This window comes from Tursiops truncatus, chromosome 4 (genome assembly GCF_011762595.2).
Source record: "Tursiops truncatus isolate mTurTru1 chromosome 4, mTurTru1.mat.Y, whole genome shotgun sequence".
NCBI lineage: Eukaryota > Metazoa > Chordata > Mammalia > Artiodactyla > Delphinidae > Tursiops > Tursiops truncatus.
The window spans coordinates 88,999,430-89,020,826 of record NC_047037.1 but is presented as its reverse complement, the minus strand read 5'-3'; the positions used below and the strand labels follow the sequence as shown (position 1 = coordinate 89,020,826).

The 21,397-nt window shown below is 43.3% G+C and overlaps 1 protein-coding gene across 1 annotated transcript in view; it reads right to left on the bottom strand.

The window, feature by feature from the left end:
* Positions 1-21,397, bottom strand: part of MYH15 (myosin heavy chain 15) — a 172,509-nt gene that overhangs the window by 1,244 nt on the left and 149,868 nt on the right. Inside the window, 8 exon segments of the mRNA XM_073804646.1 lie at positions 10,588-10,692; positions 12,470-12,552; positions 12,555-12,636; positions 15,074-15,199; positions 18,926-18,952; positions 18,955-19,131; positions 19,364-19,502; positions 19,504-19,542. Of these exon segments, the coding sequence (XP_073660747.1) occupies positions 10,588-10,692; positions 12,470-12,552; positions 12,555-12,636; positions 15,074-15,199; positions 18,926-18,952; positions 18,955-19,131; positions 19,364-19,502; positions 19,504-19,542 (778 nt within the window).

The window sequence follows — 21,397 nt, the reverse complement described above, 5'->3', positions numbered from 1 at the left end:
CCTTCCTCCCCACAGATACATCAGAAATACATCTAAAGGTGGAACAACTCCTACAGAACACCTACTGAATGCTGGCAGAAGACCTCAGACCTCCCAAAAGGCAAGAAACTCCCCACGTACCTGGGTAGGGCAAAAGAAAAAACAAAGACAAAAGAATAGGGATGGGATCTGCACCAGTGGGAGGGAGCTGTGAAGGAGGAAAGGTTTCCACACACTAGGAAGCCCCTTCGCGGGCGGAGACTGCGGGTGGCGGAGGCGGGAAGCTTTGGAGCCGCAGAGGAGAGCGCAGCAACAGGGGTGCAGAGGGCAAAGCGGGGAGATTCCCGCACAGAGTATCGGGGCCGACCGGCACTCACCAGCCCGAGAGGCTTGTCTGGTCACCCACCGGGGCGGGCGGGGCTGCGAGCTGAGGCTCGGGCTTTGGTCGGAGCGCAGGGAGAGGACTGGGGTTGGCTGCGTGAACACAGCCTGAAGGGGTTAGTGCACCACGGCTAGCTGGGAGGGAGTCCAGGAAAAGGTCTGGAGCTGGCGAAGAGGCAAGAGACTTTCTCTTCCCTCTTTGTTTCCTGGTGCGCGAGGAGAGGGGATTAAGAGCGCTGCTTAAAGGAGATCCAGAGACGGGCGCAAGCCGCGGCTGACAGAGCGGACCCCAGAGACGGGCATGAGACGCTAAGGCTGCTGCTGCCGCCACCAAGAAGCCTGTGTGCGAGCACAGGTCACTATCCACACCTCCCTTCTGGGGAGGCTGTGCAGCCCGCCACTGCCAGGGTCCCGGGATACAGGGACAACTTCCCGGGGAGAACGCACGACGTGCCTCAGGCTGGTGCAACGTCACGCTGGCCTCTGCCGCCACAGGCCCGCCCCGCACTCCGTGCCCCTCCCTCCCCCCGGCCTGAGTGAGCCAGAGCCCCCGAAACAGCGGCTACTTTAACCCCGTCCTGTCTGAGCGGAAAAACAGACGCCCTCCAGGGACCTACATGCGGAGGTGGGGCCAAATACAAAGCTGAGCCCCTGCGAGCTGTGAGAACAAAGAAGAGAAAGGGAAATCTCTCCCAGCAGCCTCAGAAGCAGTGGATTAAAGCTCCACAATCAACTTGATGTACCCTGCATCTGTGGAATACATGAATAGACAACGAATCATCCCAAATTGAGGAGGAGGTCTTTGAGAGCAAGATTTATGATTTTTTCCCCTTTTCCTCTTTTTGTGAGTGTGTATGTGTGTACTTCTTTGTGAGATTTTCTCTGCATAGCATTCCTTCCACCATCTGTCCTAGGGTTCTATCCGTCAGTTTTTTCTTTTTAATTTTTTTCTTAATAATTAATTTTAATAACTTTATTTTACCCTTCCTTCCTTCCTTCCTTCCTTCCTTCCTTCCTTCCTTCCCTCACTCCCTCCCTCCCTCCTTTAGATAACGAATCATCCCAAATTGAGGAGGTGGACTTTGAGAGCAAGATTTATGATTTTTTCCACTTTTCCTCTTTTTGTGAGTGTGTATGTGTAGGCTCATATATGAGATTTTGTCTGTATAGCTTTGCTTCCACCATTTGTCCTAAGGTTCTATCCGTCCATTTTTTTTCTTAATAATTATTTTTTAATTTAATAACTTTATTATATTTTATTTTACTTTACCTTCTTTCTTTCTTTCCTTTGTCCTTCCCTCCTTCCTTCCTTCCTTCCTCCCTCCCTCCCTCCTTTCTTTCTTTATTCTTTCCTTCCTTCCTTCTTTCTTTCTTCCTTCCTTCCTCCCTTTCTTTCTTTTTTCTTCCTACTTTACTAATTCTTTCTCTCTACTTTTTATCCTGAGCCGTGTGGATGAAAGGCTCTTGGTGCTGCAGCCAGGAGTCAGTACTGTCCCTCTGAGGTGGGAGAGCCAACTTCAGGACACTGGTCAACAAGAGACCTCCCTGCTCCACATAATATCAAATGGCGAAAATCTCCCAGAGACCTCCATCTCAATGCCAGCACCCAGCTTCACTCAATGACCAGCAAGCTACAGTGCTGGATATCCTATGCCAAACAACTAGCAAAACAGGAACACAACCCCACCCATTAGCAGAGAGGCTGCATAAAATCATAATAATTCCACAGAAACCCCAAAACACACCACCAGACGTGGACCTGCCCACCAGAAAGACAAGATCCAGCCTCATCCACCAGAACACAGGTACTAGTTGCCTCCACCAGGAAGCCTACACAACCCACTAAACCAACTTTAGCCACTGGGGACAGACACCAAAAACAATGGGAGCTACGAACCTGCAGCCTGCAAAAAGGAGACCCCAAACACAGTAAGATAAGCAAAATTAGAAGACAGAAAAACACACCACAGATGAAGGAGCAAGATAAAAACCCACCAGACCTAACAAATGAAGAGAAAATAGACAGTCTACCTGAAAAAGAATTCAGAATAATGGTAGTAAAGATGATCCAAAATCTTGGAAATAGAATAGACAAAATGCAAGAAACATTCAACAAGGACCTAGAAGAACTAAAGATGAAACAAACAACGATGAACAACACAATAAATGAAATTAAAAATACTCTAGATGGGATCAATAGCAGAATAACTGAGGCAGAAGAATGGATAAGTGACCTGGAAGATAAAATAGTTGAAATAACTACTGCAGAGCAGAATAAAGAAAAAAGAATGAAAAGACTGAGGACAGTCTCAGAGACCTCTGGGACAACATTAAACGCACCAACATTCGAATTATAGGGGTTCCAGAGGAAGAAGAGACAAAGAAAGGGACTGAGAAAATATTTGAAGAGATTATAGTTGAAAGCTTCACTAATATGGGAAAGGAAATAGTTAATCAAGTCCAGGAAGCACAGAGAGTCCCATACAGGATAAATCCAAGGAGAAATATGCCAAGACACATATTAACCAAACTGTCAAAAATTAAACACAAAGAAAGCATATTAAAAGCAGCAAGGGAAAAACAACAAATAACACACAAGGGAATCCCCATAAGGTTAACAGCTGATCTTTCAGCAGAAACTCTACAAGCCAGAAGGGAGTGGCATGACATATTTAAAGTGATGAAGGAGAAAAACCTGCAACCAAGATTACTCTACCCAGCAAAGATCTCATTCAGATTTGATGGAGAAATTAAAACTTTACAGACAAGCAAAAGCTGAGAGAGTTCAGCACCACCAAACCAGCTTTACAACAAATGCTAAAGGAACTTCTCTAGGCAAGAAACACAAGAGAAGGAAAACACCTACAATAACGAACCCAAAACTATTTAGAAAATGGGAATAGGAACATACATATTGATAATTACCTTAAATGTAAATGGACTAAATGCTCCCATTAAAAGACACAGATTGGCTGAATGGGTAAAAAAACAAGACCCATATATATGCTGTCTACAAGAGACCCACTTCAGACCTAGAGATACATACAGACTGAAAGTAAGGGGATGGAAAAAGATATTTCATGCAAATGGAAACCAAAAGAAAGCTGGTGTAGCAATTCTCATATCAGACAAAATAGACTTTAAAATAAAGACTATTAGAAGAGACAAAGAAGGACACTACATAATGATCAAGGGATTGATCCAAGAAGAAGATATAACAATTGTAAATATTTATGCACCCAACATAGTAGCACCTCAATACATAAGGCAAATACTAACAACCATAAAAGGGGAAAGCGACAGTAACACATTCATAGTAGGGGACTTTAACACCCCACTTTCACCAATGGACAGATCATCCAAAATGAAAATAAATAAGGAAACACAAGCTTGAAATGATGCATTAAACAAGATGGACTTAATTGATATTTATAGGACACTCCATCCAAGAACAACAGAATATGCATTTTTCTCAAGTGCTCATGGAACATTCTCCAGGACAGATCATATCTTGGGCCACAAGTCAAGCCTTGGTAAATTTAAGAAAATTGAAATTGTATCAAGTATCTTTTCCGACCACAGCGCTAAGAGACTAGATATCAATTACAGGAAAAGATCTGTAAAAAATACAAACACATGGAGACTAAACAATACACTACTTAATAACGAAGTGATCACTGAAGAAATCAAAGAGGAAATTAAAAAATACCTAGAAACAAATGACAATGGAGACAAGACAACCCAAAACATGTGGGATGCAGCAAAAGCAGTTCTAAGAGGGAAGTTTATAGCAATACAAGCCCACCTTAAGAAACAGGAAATATCTTGAATAAACAACCTAACCTTGCACCTAAAGCAATTAGAGAAAGAAGAACAAAAAAACCCCAAAGTTAGCAGAAGGAAAGAAATCATAAAAATCAGATCAGAAATAAATGAAAAAGAAATGAAGGAAACGATAGCAAAGATTAATAAAACTAACAGCTGGTTCTTTGAGAAGATAAACAAAATTGATAAACCATTAGCCAGACTCATCAAGAAAAAAAGGGAGAAGGCTCAAATCAATAGAATTAGAAATGAAAAAGGAGAAGTAACAACTGACACTGCAGAAATACAAAAGGTTATGAGATATTACTACAAGCAACTCTATGCCAATAAAATGGACAACCTGGAAGAAATGGACAAATTCTTAGAAATGCACAACATGCCATGACTAAATCAGGAAGAAAGAGAAAATATGAACAGACCAATCACAAGCACTGAAATTGAAACTGTGATTTAAAATCTTCCAACAAACAAAAGCCCAGGACCAGATGGCTTCACAGGCGAATTCTATCAAACATTTAGAGAAGAGCTAAGACCCATCTTAGCTTAACTCTATCTTAACTCTTCCAAAATATAGCAGAGGGAGGAACACTCCCAAATTCATTCTACAAGGCCACCATCACCTTGATACCAAAGCCAGACAAGGATGTCACAAAGAAAGAAAACTACAGGCCAATATCACTGATGAACATACATGCAAAAATCCTCAACAAAATACTAACAAACACAATCCAACAGCACATTAAAAGGATCATACACCATGATCAAGTGGGGTTTATTCCAGGAATGCAAGGATTCTTTAATATACACAAATCAATCAATGTGATAAACCACATTAACAAATTGAAGGATAAAAACCATATGATCATCTCAATAGATGCTGAGAAAGCTTTTGACAAAATTCAACACCCATTTATGATAAAAACCCTCCAGAAAGTAGGCATAGAGGGAACTTTACTCAACATAATAAAGGCCATATATGACAAACCCACAGCCAACATCGTCCTCAATGGTGAAAAACTGAAAGCATTTCCACTAAGATCAGGAACAAGACAGGGATGTCCATTCTTGCCGCTTTTATTCAACGTAGTACTGGAAGTCCCAGTCAGAGCAATTGGGCAAGAAAAAGAGATAAAAGGCATCCACATTGGAAAGGAAGAAGTAAAAGTCTCTCTATTTACAGATGACATGATATTTTATATAGAAAACCCTAAAGACTTCAATAAAACTGTTAGAACTAATAAAAGGATTCAGTAAATTTGCAGGATACAAAATCATTATACAAAAACCAGTTATGTTTCTGTACACTAATATGAACTATCACAAAGAGAAATTAAGAAAACAATACCATTTATAATTGCAACAAAAAGAATAAAATACTTAGGAATAAATTTAACCAAGAGGAGTGAAAGATTTGCACACTGAAAACTATAAGACATTAATGAAAGAAAGTGAAGAAGACACAAATAAGTGGAAAGATATTCTGTGCTCATGGATTGGAAGAATTAGTGTTAAAATATCCATACTACCCAAAGCAATCTACAAAGTCAATGCAATCACTACCATAATTACAATGGCACCTTTCACAGAAATAGAATGGAACCACAAAAGACCCCGAATAGCCAAAGCAACCTTGGGAAAGAAGGACAAAGCTGCAGGCATCATGCTCCCCGATTTCAATTTCAAACATATTACGAAGGTATAGTAATTGAAACAGTATGGTATTGGAATAAAAACAGACATGTAGATCAACTGAACAGAATAGAGAGCCCAGAAATATTCATATATAAATGGCCAATTTATGACAAATGAGTCAGGAATATATAATGGAGAAAAGACAGCCACCTCTTCAATAAACGGTGTTGGGAAAATTGGACAGCCATATGCAAAAGTATGAAATTTGACTGTTATCTTACACCATACATAAAAATGAACTCAAAATGGATACAAATTTGAATCTAAGACCTGGAATCATAAGACTCAGACAACAGAAGACAACACAGAGTGTAAGCTCCATGACATTGGTCTTGACAAGGATTTTTTTTCTTATTTGATGCCAAAAGCAAAAGCAATAGAAGCAAAAATAAACAAGTGAGACTACATCAAACTTTAAAACTTCTATACAGCAAAGGAAACTATCAACAAAATGAAAAGGCAACCTGTGGAATGGGAGAAAATATTTTCACATCATTTATCTGAGAAGAGGTTAATATCTAAAAAAATAAAGAAAGTATACAACTGAATGTCAAAAAAATTAAAAACCTGATTAAAAATGGATAGATGATCTGAATAGACAATTTTCCAAAAAAAACATACAAATGGCCAACAGGTACATCAAAAGGTACTCAACATCACTAATCATCAGGGAAATGCAAATCAAGACCACAATGAGGTATCATCTCACACTAGTTAGAATGGCTATCACCAAAAAAATAAGAAATAACAAGTGTTGGTGAGAATGTGAAGAAAAGGAGTCCTTGTACACTCTTGGTAGGAATGCAAATTGGTGTAGCCACTATGAAAAGTAGTATGGAGTTTCCTCAAAAAAGTAAAAATAGAACTACCATATGATCCAGCAATTCCTCTTGTAGGTATTTATCTGCAGGAAATGAAATCACTATCTCAAAAAAGATATCTTCACCCCCATGTTCATGGCAACAGTATTTACAGTAGCCAAAATATGGAAGCAATCTAAGTATCCATCAACAGCTGAACAGAAAAAGAAGATGTGGTGTGTGTGTGTACACACACACACACAGGAATATTACTTAGCCATAAAAAAGACGGAAATCCTGCCATTTGTGACAACATGGATGGATCTTGAGGGCATTATAATAGGTGAAATAAATCAGTCAGAGAAAGACAATATATTATCTCATCTATATGTGGAATCTAAAAAAACTGAACTCACATAAATATGAGAATGGATTAGAGGCTGCCAGAGGGGGGTGATTGGGGGTGGGGTAAATGGGTGATTGTGGTCAAAAGGTACAAACTTCTAGTCATAGGATGAATAAGTCCTGGGAATGTAATATAGAGCATGGTGACTATAGTTAACAATGCTGTATTGTATATTTGAAAGTTGCTAAGAGAATAGATCTTAAGAGTTCTCATCACAAGAAAAAAAATTTGCAACTATGTGGGGTGATGTGTGTTAACTAAACTTGTTGTAATAATCATATTGCAATGTAAACATATATCAAATCATTAAGTTGTACACCCCAAAGTGATACAATGTTATCTGTTTTATATATATATATATATATATATATATAAAGGAAGGGAGGGAGGAAGGAGAGTTTGGTTTAACCAACTCTTTGTGTTGCCTAGAGCACTCCTCCCCCACTTCCACCTTAAAGTACAATCTGATAGTAGATAATTAATTACTAATTTTAAACTTCCTAAGGCAGGGGCCAATATATAAGAAATAACCAGACTGGGGAAATGAGATATCTACTTTAAAAATAAAATCCCTCTTTGTTTTAATCCGCCTAGCTCTCTACCTCTCAGGTTTAAGAAACTTGAAGACTCACAGAATTATGTGGTCATAGGGAATTCCAAACCCAATAGAGGTTTAACTGCTTAAAACCAATTTACTCAGCTGAGTAAATTTACTGTGTGGTAAAGGAGGCCACACAGAAGAAAACTGAAAAAGGCTAGGTGGCTGCTGCTATTAATGTTCCCCCCACGTGGGGAGGCAAAGCCTCTGTTAGGTTTACGTTCATATCTCAGCTCCCTCCAAGGCATTAAGTAACTGTGGTTGCCATAGTTGTGCAGGGCTCAGATTTCCCTTCAAGAAAACAACCTGCCACTCAGCTGTGAGGCGTGCAGGTACCTGAAACCCCCCAACTGCAGTGCCTTTGGGATCTGCTGTAGCATTTATACTGAGATCACACACTCCGCAAGCAGCCCCCAGCCGATAGTGGGGCACAGCCAAGTTACCAGGAGCTGGCATTTTTGCCCAGCATCGGACTTCTTACAGCAATCTATGTGCTGGAGACTTGCCCAGAGCTGCACTGCAACCGGAGGCTCCTTTTATCCCATCCTCCTTCCTTCACCCTTTCCTTTCACAGGTGTCAGACTTGCAAGGTGCTCTGGAAGCTTCCTCTGCCTCAGCCTGCTTGCTCTCCCCTTTAACTTTCCCAGGTGTTACCTCCAATAAATCTCTTGTACTTTAACCCCATCCTGGCATCCAGTTCCTGGAGAACACACTCAAGACTAAATTTTGTTTTCTTATCCCTAGAAATGAAGATACTATATCCATATTTAGATTGGTAAGGATTAAATAACATCTACACACAGATCCCTGAATATAGGAAGCAGACAAAGGTAACATGGAGCAGGTGGATGGAAAGGAGGGAGGAGGGGAGGAAAACTGTCTTTACCTTCTATAACGAGTACAGGTTCCTAATCCTATGTCCTGCTTTATAGCATACCTTTTTAGACACTGGGGAGAGGAAAATAGGATGAATTTCCAGATGCTAGAGGGACATATTGGGGAAGATAAATGCTCAGTGGGGACTGGCCATAGAACTGTTGTGGATGGGGTGACACTTGATTCCCTTTTCCAATACAGTATGATCTTCCTGGAGGATTTTTCCTAGGAAAGGAAAACCGTATTTATGTCCCTTTCAAAATGACATTTCACAATGGCATCTACAATGTACTGTCACTAAACACCCTGCCTCATAGTCCTTATGGTTATTTTGATGTTAAAGGAGAACAGATTGAGTTGACTCGACATCTACCTTGAACATTTCAAAACCAGGCATTGATATCAAAGAACGTGGAGAGCTCTCTAATGTCTCTTGAAACTGACAGGGTCTAGCCTGTTATCTTACATAAAAAGGTACTCAATAGGTATTATCTGACTTGATGGCAGAAAATCACTGCATAATTGAATAGATATACTCTAAACATTGGGCAGACACTTGGAAGAAATCAAGAAGTACACCACCATACTAGTACAAGGGAAACACTAAAATTATTGCTACCAAGAAACAAAGATAAAAATACAATAGAATAAGATTGTATTCCTTGGGACAACAGAAACCAAAGAAAGTATAGCTTTGGTGCATTGTTTATGATGAACCTGTTTACAGAAGAAAACGGTAAGAATAATCCATAGGAAAATAGAAAGAAAAAGCCAGACATGATTAACAAGCAGCATTTTGCTTCCTCGTGTTTTATCCTTGCTCAAGAAAAGAGTAGAATAGCACACCTTTCACGTTCCCCAGGTGTTTACTTCCTCAGCCACACATTCCATGGGCGCATTCCCCAGTGTCAGACTGACCCGCCTTAGAAAAGAACCACTTATTCAGCAAAGAAGAACTGTGCAAATAGCTCATTTCATTTCATCTTAATTAGCCCAAGATGATGCTTCTGAAGCGTTCTGCTTTCTTATCAACACTATCCTTCCTACTGCAAGGAAGGAAGACTTTGATGTCTTTGACACCAACTCAACCTCAGGGACCAGCATCAGGACCAGCAGATCTTGCGTGAGTGCTGTCCAAGTTGCTGTAAAGCGGGCACCTAGGATGGGTTTGCCTTTTCATTGGAACAAGCTGTACTGTGCAGCGGAGAGGGCTAGAAAGTGACCTTTGGCATCTGTGTTTAACAACTGAAATACGTGCACTTACTCTGTGCTAGGAAGGTGCTGGGCCCAGAGTGATGAGCACTGTGCCTCTGCTACCATGGAATCTCTGGTCTTCTCCATTTGAAGGAAAGGGAAGAAAGGCTAGAAAATGAAAACACAAGTGAAGGAGTACGTTGCTTGTTTGGCAATACATTAGTTACTGGTAAGAAGTCTGCCCACCTCTTTTCAGTTATTTGCTTAGACCAAGGCTAGTCCACAGGGAAACAGTCAGAAAGCTGCAGTGACCTCTCAGCATTTGCTGTGTTTCCACCTGGCACCAGCACCAGATAGAGTCCTCGGTGGCCTGGAGTGTTCATGCGGCCAGAAAACAAGAGTGGAAATGTCCCCTGCTCCAATTAAGCTAGCGTCCCATGCAACCTGATGGCTGAGTCACACACACCCCCCTTCCCCCGTCTCTGCCAGTCACTTCATTTACACATTGTTCTCACTCAGCCTCTCACAGGAAGACGTCTTTCTGAAAGTGCTTGCAGACATTATGTGTGAAAAAAACAAGGAGAGTATAAATAGCTTTTCCCTTCTAATTGCAACTTGCTGCTCACATTTTGCTTCCTGAGAGCTCTGAAACGGGACTACCCCAAACTAATAACAGCACAGGAGCCCTGGAAGGGCAGGTTGACGTCTCCCGCTGAAGGAGACCAAAGATGGAGAGCGAACTACAGGAGACCTAGGGGGTCGTTTCAGACTTGAGGGAGCACACCCGCCCAGGGTGGAGCACAGCCAGGGGAACAGGGAGTGGCTTTCTGGAGTACCTGGTGGGTCAGCTCTTTGATGCATCGCTCAAACCTGCGGGCTCCCCACTGGGACTCCGCGATGCGTCGGACTTCGCTTTCCAGTTCACCATCCAGTTCACAGACCTGCAAGCAAACCACGGTCTCAGATGACAGGCGGGCAGCCAGCAAGCCAGGCGGGCATTGCATTTGCCTGTCGGCACGATCATTTGAAATAGTGACACCATCAGGGAAGACGGGTGCACTCTCATTCTGGCCGTGGTGAAACAGGGCAAACTCTCTGGGAAAACTGCCTTGCCAAAAGTGAGCTGGCTGAACTATGTGAGCTCATAAAAGGGCTGTTTAGACTCAAGGATGTGAAAGGCTAATCCATGCAGAGGTGATAAACTTCCCCTCTTGGATTACAAAATTACACACATGTGTATGATGAGTGTACGTAGTGTATAGAGAGAGAATAAGCTATATATAGCACTCTTTAAGAATTCAGCCAATGTACTGCCTCATCTTAAGCTACTTTCTCCGTGTTAAGCTCTGACTCTCTAAAGAAATCAGACTCTGAGTTTTTGTCACACATATGTCACCCACAGCCCCATAGCCCTGCTTTGTGGGAGGGCTGTAGTGCAGATGAACAGCTGGCCTGCAGCCTTACAGAGTTATACAACCAAGGTTAACATAATATTCATTCAACAAATATTTGTTGCCTACTATGCACCAGACACCAGGGCCAGGGATACAGCAGGGAACAAAACAGACAAAAATCTCTCCCCTCTATAAGCATCCATTCTAAGGAAGGGAAACACACAAACGAAACAAAGTAAAATACAGACTATGTTAGATGGTGGTAAGTGGTATGGAGAGAAATAAAGCAGCTCACGGGGTAGGGGGTTGAAGGGGGGGGTGTGTTTCATATGATTTTGCAATCACACCAACTACACAAGTTGCATCCAGAAGGTCTAGCTTTTATCTCTGCGTTCTCTTCCTATGAGTAATTGTTTTTATTAGTCCTTGTTTTATTCTGTCACCAATTCTTTTTGAAAATACAAGCAAATGTGTACATGTCTTCATATTTCCCCTCTTTCTTGCACAGAAGTTTGTATACCCTCAACATCGCCTGTACCTTTTATCATTATTATACCACTAGCCATGATCTCCAGGACATTACAGAGCTCTTCCTCGCTCCTTTCTAATCAGTGTGATTATATGGAGGTACCATAAATGTGCATTGGTATTCCATTATACGGATATACCATAAATGTGCAAACACAGTACTATATTTTTCAGGGGCCCTTCTGAACCATGAAATCCCAGTCAAATATTCTTTCCATCCTTATAGCATTTGTCACATGACCTATACGGTGTCACTGAAATTGATTCGATAATTTTAAAAATCCTATTTTCAAGCTAGGTCTTGCTATTTATTTTTGAGCTCCCTAAAGGCAGGTACTACATCATTTCTGTCAGGCCTTACTATATTTTCACTAAGTCTTTTTTGATCCTTGATTTAGTTATTTCCCTCCCCTTTCTCTGGCTGTTAGGAAACGGGCATTCTCCACAGAGGAAATAACAGGAGCAAAGGCACAGAAGCAAGACTGCGAGGGTGTGTTTGGAAACAGTTGGTCTCCCTGGCTGTGGGGAGCCCTAGAGCTGGCGCAGGTGAGCGGGAGGTACCGCATTGTTACTTAGCAGGATGGCGGATTGCACCCAGTCCAAGAAAAGTCCTATTTAGTGGCCCAAAGTCAAGAAGAATGAAAGAATATACTGAGCTCTGACACTGTCAAAGATCGGAGCATGTTACAAGCAAAAGTGAGGAGGGAGGCAGGGACTATCTGGTGTGATATTACGGGACAATAAGCTTCGAACTGGGAGTTGTCAAGACCCCATGATTATGCAGGCGAACTCCTACCCTGGATTCGAGTTTCTGGCTTTGCTTTCTATTCCCTATCACGACAGTCTGCTCAGTGTCATCCAGCCTTTCCTGTAAGTCTCTGTCCGCTCCATGTTCTCTCTCATCCTCTCCAAGCGGGCATTGGTATCTTGCTCCTTCTTCAGTTCTTCTGACATGTTTGCTACCTAGAAAAGAAGGAAAGGGACTGAGACAGTCCAGCAGCCAATCAAGCTTGACATTTCTACCCACAGTCTTCTGTTCCTGATGTGACTAGGTGCAATGCCTTGCCTCTGTGTACTTAATCCCTTCCCACCACGCTCTCCCTGACCTCTGTGGCCCTCGAGTTTGTTAACCAGAAGGCAATCACGATAGCAGCAGCTACTGGAGATTAGGGTGAGGGGTGGTGGAAACAGACCAGAGATGAAACACCATGTGAGTATTATTATACAACACCTGTATTGAAAGAAAGATGACCAACTGAAGGTACAGCTTTTAACTGAGTAAAGCACCAGGACGCGTCCTGTTAACATCATTCACCAGGAAACGTGTGGAGTGCCTATGAGAACCTTTTTCACGTCTCACTTCTATAATTCTGTGATTCGCAACTGCAAACAAATTTAGGCTCCAGGAATTTGGTAGCAGCTGAGGCTCTCAGTGCCAACAATCTGGCACAAGGAGGGTTAATTCTTGTGAAGCCCACTCTTGGCTATGTACACTAAGGGCTTGGCGTCTTGCTGCAATTGTTAAGAACTGTTTCATGACTCTCTCAGTGCCTTTAATGTAAGAACACTGCCCTCCCAGACAAAGTTTCTCTGTCTATCAGGTTACCAACCATCTGTATAATTTAAGTGTGAGACGTCTGTGTAGATGGTGGGGGCAAAGAATGAACGACGGAGGTAACTGGGTTCTGCTATGTGGGGTTGGAACTCACAGCCGAACTATTGGAGGATTAAAGCGAGGAAAGAGGTAGTGAGTTCATTTCTCAACACTGCCAAGGAAATCTTATAAAGGTGAGGTTATGCAGATAGAGTCTTCCTAACGTGTGACTGCATAGACCTACCAAGCAGGAGTAAAAGCTCTTTTTATTCCTTTCTATCCATGTGGATTTTCGTGAATGTTAAGCATATTATTTTTTCCTTGGCCAAACGCTTTTAAGCTTTCACACACCTCTTTTCCATCAGAAAGCATCTGCTTTGATACAAAATGGCTGAGTGCTAGGCACGCTTCCCCATTCGTCTGGATTCTACAGTGATCTGGTAGCTAGGATTTGGTGCAAAAGTTTTGTTTAGCTCCCCAAATGCTAAATAACTCAGTAAGCTTTTCCCTCCTCTTGAATTTTAAAACGACTAATGTAAAATCGAATTGAATATCTTGTCTCCTCGATTCCCATATACTTTTTAGCGAGAGCATCAGTTTTCACTCACAGGGCAAGGTCAGGGCTGCTGCATGTGTTTGTGTGTCTGATGGACTACACAGACCACCTGATGGGGATGGAGTGGGTGGAGGCTGAAATCAAGCCCAAGCTCTGCTCAGCAAGCACTGGCACTTGCAAGGCTGGGTTCTTCACACACAGACTTCTCCTCACCTCCCTCCTCCATGACTTTTTTTTTTTTTTCTGAGTATTGCCTTCTGCTTGCCATGCCTTTTGAGAGAAGTCTGCATCTACCCACGGTGGGGGTCCAGCAGGTGTCTTTTTCCAGTTCCCACAAAGGTACAGTCAAGGCAGCCAAACCTAAGCTTAGTCTCATTCAGGAAAAGCACCACTATCAACAATTTTAAACTTGCAGATAACGAAGGTACACCAATCCTGAAGCCCTTCTTCACCAACCTGACTCTGTTACTGAAGCAATAGTATGGGCTGTAAAAAATAAGTGTAATAGGGACTTCCCGGGTGGCGCAGTGGTTAAGAATCCACCTGCCAATGCAGGGGACATGGGTTCAAGCCCTGGTCCGGGAAGATCCCACATGCCGTGGAGCAACTAAGCCCATGTGCCACAACAACCGAGCCTGCACTCTGCAGCCCATGAGCCACAACTACTGAAGCTCGCATGCCTAGAACCCGTGCTCTGCAACAAGAGAAGCCACTGCGATGAGAAGCCCGCACACCGCAATGAAGAGCAGCCCCCGCTCGCTGCAACTAGAGAAAGCCTGTGCACAGCGATGAAGACTCAACGCAGCCAAAAATAAATAAGTAAATAAATAAATAAAAATTTTAAAAAAATAAGTGCAATAAGCATTCTTTGCAGATCATCATAAAGCTATTACAGACCCCAGGAAAAATAGCTATGGGTAAGGAAACACAAGAGGAATTGTTTCTAGACACTAGATATATTGATTTGCAAGTGGAAAGTGGATTAACTTTTTAAAAAATCTCTTGCTTTCATAAGATTTTGCCTATGGCAATTCAGCTGCTCCTTTTCACTGTGTGGACAGGGTGGAAGGGAGGAGCCAGTTGGCCTAATTTTTCAAAATGGGGACAGAGGCAGAGGGGTCAGCTAACCTCCCGCTAGCTATATGGAGAATCAATGGAATCCTTTTTGTCTGCAGCTTTGCCCTTGCCCCTTGGCTACCGCTCCCATCAGCTCTGAAAGACAGGAGTAAGCAGACAGTCAATGGACCCACCTCTGTAGGTGGCTTCTTGGCCTTCTCTTCTGCACTTTGACACCCTCGCATCACCTCTTCAGCTTCCTTCTGGATCCTGGCAACATCAACCTCCAGTTTCTTCTTCTGGCTGAGGAGACTCGCGTACTAAGGAAAAGCAACATCCTCATTAGGCGAGTTGAGATCATTGGTGCAAAGGCAAGCTGGTCTGTTCAGAACATGTGATGGGAGGGGCTCTGACCAGGAGGGTGTTTTCCTCTCCTCAGCCACACTCATGAAGCCATATTTCCAGGCCTAGGAGACCACATTAGACTTGAATGCAAGAGATTTCATCCATCAGAGGTTTAGTACTGGAGAGATGACAGCTTGAGTCAGAAAGGAGAAATGGACCCAGACAACCTACAAGCCCCAAACATGTGTTTGGTTTTCAGCTGGCTGAGGAATACGTTTTTCTGCCTTTTGCTCTTTGATGGGGAAGGAGCAAGTATCCCAGAGCAGAAGTCAGGGTCAAAAGCAGACATGTGGAGAGCAGGGGTTTAGGGAATAAAACTCAGTTTCCTGCATGCTGCTCCAGGGGAAGAACATCTTCCTCACTATCTACCTCTGCTTCTATTAATTTTGCAGTGAGGGGGTGGGCAAAGCAATTTAGATGAGCCTCATCCCCAAGGCCTGAGAAACCTCCATTACACTGGAGGATTATTTGTGTTCTTTGGCTGACGCTGCCCTAATCCTTTCCTTCCTGGGTTGTGACATTAGAGGCTGAAACTCCTTTTTGGTCTGTGTTTGTAGCACAGTTTTTCTGAGGGTGTGAAATCTTAGCATAGAGAATGTATTTAAAAGGCATAGCCTTCCTATTTTTAATTTCTCTTCTGTTCATTCACTTTTCCTCTAGCTAGTACCTCTCTCAGTGGCAAGATTAAGCCTTTGGAAATAGGAAGAGAGATACTCCAGCCTCACAGGTTCTACCCTACCTCCTTGATGGCATGAAGCATCTTCATCAAGGTTGCTTCTTCTGTCCTTATGGAGAGCCAGGCTCTGTGTGCCTCAAGCCTCCCACTGCCATGGGTGTGGCCTGGAGGGATGAGGGTATTTCCTGGAGTATGCTGGGATGCTCACTGCACATAACTCCGTAGGAACTCTTTCTTTGTAAAGAAGGGTACAATATAAATGGTGATTCGTTTATACATACAATCATTTAAAACCTGCTAGGGAGTTGATGGTTAAAATCTTTTCAAACTGAATGATTGGTTCGGTTTGGGAAGCAGCGGGTGAGGGAGTACTGTGCAGAAAAGCAATCTAGATTGTCACAGCTCAGGTTTGAAAAAGGACACATGTAATTAGACAAGGATAAGTTTGGCCTCATATGTTTGTTCCAGGCTAGAAATCTGGGGATGCAGAAGGTTCTAGAAAATACTCATTGTATGTCAATCAGAAGATTGACGGTGTTCCAGTAATTGCAAGGGGGCCACCAATGGCTAAGGTGGGGGAGAAGTCCTTCGTGAGCAACACGTCACCTAGGCCAGAGCTGCTCAAAGGGTAGTTTCTGCACTGGCAGCATCACCTGAAAACTCGTTTGATTCCTCCTACTGCAGAGATTCTGATTCAGTGGGTCTGGGATGAGACCTGAGACTGTGCATTTTTGTGTTAGTTTCTCTTGTACGCGTAAAGTTTCAGAAACTCTGCTCTGGAGATCAGGGCTATTACCTAATTTTCTTTCTTCTTTTTCACATCTATCTCCTTCTCTCCATGTCTGCTTTTGCTCTGGTTGATGTCCTTATCTCTCTCTAGGCTAGTGGTTTTTCATCATACTGGGACCCACTGGTATATCATCAGTTATAACATGAATGGCAAATAATTTGTTACCAACAGATATTAAGTACTACAGACAGTGAATGATTTACTTTTTAAAACTTCAATATTCTACTTTATAAGATTCCCACTCATTGTATTTAGTTAAGTTTTCTTGAGAGATAAAGAAAATATTGAAGTAAGTTAGCCTGTTGGGAATTATGCATAACGTATAGCCTATTTGTTTTATACCACATGGTATCCTAATAGGATCGTGTCATGCACATGGGCACAAACTGTAGGCACAAACTAAATGCACTGCCTTCCAGCAGGTACATCTTTGGTTTATATCAATACTTCCTTTTATCCAGTGTTTCTCAGTGGGGTCACAGTTGGCATTCTGGGAGGAGCAATTCTTTGGGATGTTGAGTTATCCTGTATCTTGCGGGAGCATTAGTATCTTTGGACCTTGCCCACTAAATGTCAGTGGTACTTCCCAGTCTCTATGGCAACCAAAATGATCCCACAGATGTTTCTAAATATCCCAGAGAATGGCACATCTGCCCCTAGTTGCATTAATCCATCCTTCACAACAATCACCAGAGTAAACTTCCTAAAATGCAAATTTAATAACTTGCCTCCCAGTTACTCACAATTCTTCAGCAGACCCCCATTAGCCGCATGATAGAATTCAAACTCCATCAGTCTCAAAATCAAGATCCCTGGTGACCTGGTTCTACCTGCCTCTCCCTTAGCATCAATTCTGCTGATCTCTCCTACCCCCTACCGTATGCTATAGTAAGTATATCAATTTTCCTTAACATCCTAAATTCCCTCTTTTCCCCATGCCTCTGACCTTGACTTTTCTCTCTACTTGGCTGACTTCTTCCATGTCCTTCATGACTCAGATTAAGCATACTGTGCATCTACCTAAGTCTAGGATCATCAGGGAAGGCTTTCTGTAGGGTTGTGCTTGCTTTATCACTACAATCCCAGCAGTGCACTGCAGTGTGTTAACTTAGATCTCCACCTTTTTAGGACGATGGAGATATTTTGCATCTGTCTATACCATGCATACCTGTTCAGCTTACGGTGGGTGCCCTAAAAATGTTTATCGAGCTTTTGTCCTAGCCACTATGGCTTCTCCTGATTCCATGAGAATGGCAACGATTTAAGAATTCTTGCTTTGTGTCACTTACATAACCTTCCATGAGAAGCCAGTCCTGACAGTTCATCATATCTGTCAGCAGCCACTCAGAATTGTTTGAAATCTCCTGGCTCTGAAGCAGGAGCATTTATTTCGAATCCTGGGATGCTCGGGGAATACATGGCTTAGCAGGAAAAGGAGAAGCAGGCAAATGATTCTGGAACCCTAGCGAATGTTCCTCTCTCTCTCCCCAGCACCCTAGCTGTGAGTACCCTGACAGTACATTCTTCTGGCAGGGCTTAGTGTTTTGGTTCAAATTGTGTCCCTCCCCCAAAAAACATATGTTGAAGTCCTAACCCCCAATCCTCAGAATGTGAACTTACTTGGAAATAGGGTCTTTAGAGAGGTAGTCAAGTTAAAATGAGGTCATTAGAGTGGGTCCAAATCTAATATGACTGATGTTCTCATAAAAATTTGGAAATTTGGACAATGACAGATACAGAAGGAAGATGATGTTAAGATGCAGAGAAAATGCCATGTGAAGGAGGTGAATTGGAGTGACGTATCTATAAGCTACGGAACACCAATGATTGCCAACAAACCACCAGAAGCTGGGAAAATGCAAGGAAGGACTCCCTGCAAGATTCAGAGGGTGCACGACCCTGCCAATGCCGTGATTTCAGACTTCTAGCCTTTAGAACTGTGAGAGATTACATTTCTGTAATCAGTTTGGGAACTTGGCTGCTGCAGCCCTAGGGAACCAATGCATCTGGGATGAATGAAGGGCGAGACCGCCACTCTGCTGCCAAAGGCTCTCCCTGCCTCACCGGCCACCTGCAAGGCTCCACGTGGCAACCGTGTACCGTCCTAGGCCAACCAGTGTGGATCCATTGCCTCCCACCAGCTGACATGGCTAATGGTGAGTTTACAGGCCCCACCTGGGTGTGGAAAAGATTGATTTTTTTCCTGTGGCTTTCAGGAGCTCTTCCTCTGCCAGCCTGCGCCCGCATTCTGTCTGCTCATGCGAGGCCCTCAGCTCCTCGAGTTCAGCCTGGAGAAGAGCGTTACGCAGCTCGGCCACCGCCAACTGCTGCTTCAGCTCACTGTTCAGGCGTGTGCTGTCCTCCAGCTGCGACCGAAGGTCCTGCGAGAGAAAACACGCGCGGGGGACGTGGATCCCTGGCAGTTCAGCGGGACCTGCGCTTACGCATGCGTGCTCTGAACAAGCCCCAGCAATTCAACGTAAGCATCTTCCTGCTCTCCCGAAGGATTAGATTTGCTGTCCTCACATTTATTGCTCAACACAACCTGCTGCTTGGTTTGCTCCCATAAGCAGAGACATCCCTGCCTCACCTCTGCATTACAATTGAAAATACCTTGATCTGGAGCTGAAGCTGGCCCAGGGATTTGGTTGCCTCTGACACCTGGCGGTTGACACGGCTGAGCTGGAGTTCCATCTCAGTGAGGTCCCCTTCCATGCTCCTCTTCAGCCCAGTGGCCTCAATTCTGCTCCGAACTCGACTGCAGGGAGTCAATAGCACACTGCTGCTTCCTCCTAATTTTAGAATAACATTCAGGGGAAAAATCATACACCCAAATTAAGAAAGGTTACCTGCTTTGTACACACAACTGTTTAGGAATCAGAAAAAATTAAAATTCAAGAAAAATTCTGTGTAATTAACAAAATGAGTCTAAAGGGTCTTCATTTGGAAACCATGGAGATGGAAGGGTTAGGTCAGTGAGCATTTGTCCATCATAACAGACTCATGTCCATCATTCCCAGACCAACTTCCCAGAAAAATCAAGAAAAGCACCAGAATCTTTTTGAGGTTCCTGTGGGGCAGTCTTCGCCTTATCTAAGACCCCCTCCAGGACGGTCTAGATTCCCTAGAGTGGCTAAGGGTGAAGGAAGGATGCACTTTCAGACCGGCATAATATTTAAATACTTTCAACGGTGAAACATGTCTGAACATGGCAAGAAAGAGCCACCCAGGTTGGAATAAGTCCTGATCGCCAGCAATCCTGCTCTAACAGCCTGGGACACCAAATTCCCCTAGAATAGCATGGTTATCTTTCTCCAGGCGTTTGGGAGTACAACCAAGGATAGGCTGAGAAAACCAACTGCTGTGTGATATTGAATTACTTCAATATGCCTTTATAACAATGAAAGGTCCATGCTGAAATCATTTTTGCAAAGTGACAGAAGCTTACACAATAGATGTGTGTTCAGAGAGACAATGAAAAACTGTGGGGAACCCATGGCAATCATTTCCTAGGACTCTTGCAGGAAGTCTGGGACCATGTGACTGAATGCTGACCAATGGACTACGGGCAGAAGTGTTTCCAAGGCTCACACATACAGCCTTTTACTTGTGTGATCCTGTGCTCTCTCTTCCCCATCTATAGCAAACTTGGTGGCCACACATGGATGATCTGGCATCAGAAGATGGAAGGAACCTGGGTTCTTGAGAGACTTGGGATAGTGACCCACTCTCCATCCTACCCCACATTGGACTCTAACACAAAGCAAAAATAAACTTTGATGGTTTTAAGCCATCAAGATTTTGTGGTTGTGAGTCAGGACAGTGTAACTCTTATAACACAGGCCCTGTTAAGCTCACCCTATGAAACAGGGCCTAGAACTGGGCAGATAAGACAAGACATGCTCATAGAGCCCATCAGCACACAAATAGCAGACACATATTCATCTTGATTCAGAATTAGGTTCCACACTGAGCTGTCTTTGAGCCTGTATTCCGATCTCTGAGGCCAGCAGCGAGTCACACAGCCTACAGAGGAGTAAGAGTGCGGTCAGAGTTTCCCGTTGGGTGACAGGTGGAGGGGCCAATTTTTGTGATCACCCTCACCCCATGGATGGGGCGGAGGTTTCAGAAGTAGTTATGCAAATGTACAGGAAAGAACTCTTTCTGGTTCCAGAGTCAGCACCTCTCCTTTGCCAGCGCCATGTCCTGGCTCCCACATGCTGCGGCCAGCCTCTCCTGCCTATCCTTAGGTCCTGGGCTTTTGTTCTGCTCCCAGATCAGAATCCTACAGGAATGCCAGCATGTAATATTACTAGAGACTGTTATGGCTGAATTTTGTCCCTCCTCTCTTCCCCCCAGCCAAATTCATATGTTGAAGCCCCTAACCCCCAGTACCTCAGAATGCAAGTAAATTTGGAGACAGGGTCTTTAAAGAGGTGATTAAGTTAAACGAGGCCCTTAGGGTAGGCCCTAATCCAATCTGACTGATGTCCTTATAAGAAGAGGAAATATGGACACACAAAGAGACACAGGGATGGGTGTGCACAGAGAAAAGAAAATGTGAGGACCCAGCAAGTTGGCCACCTGTGAGCCCAGGAGAGAGGTCTTAGGCCCAGACTCGCCAGCAACTTGATCGTGGACCTCCAG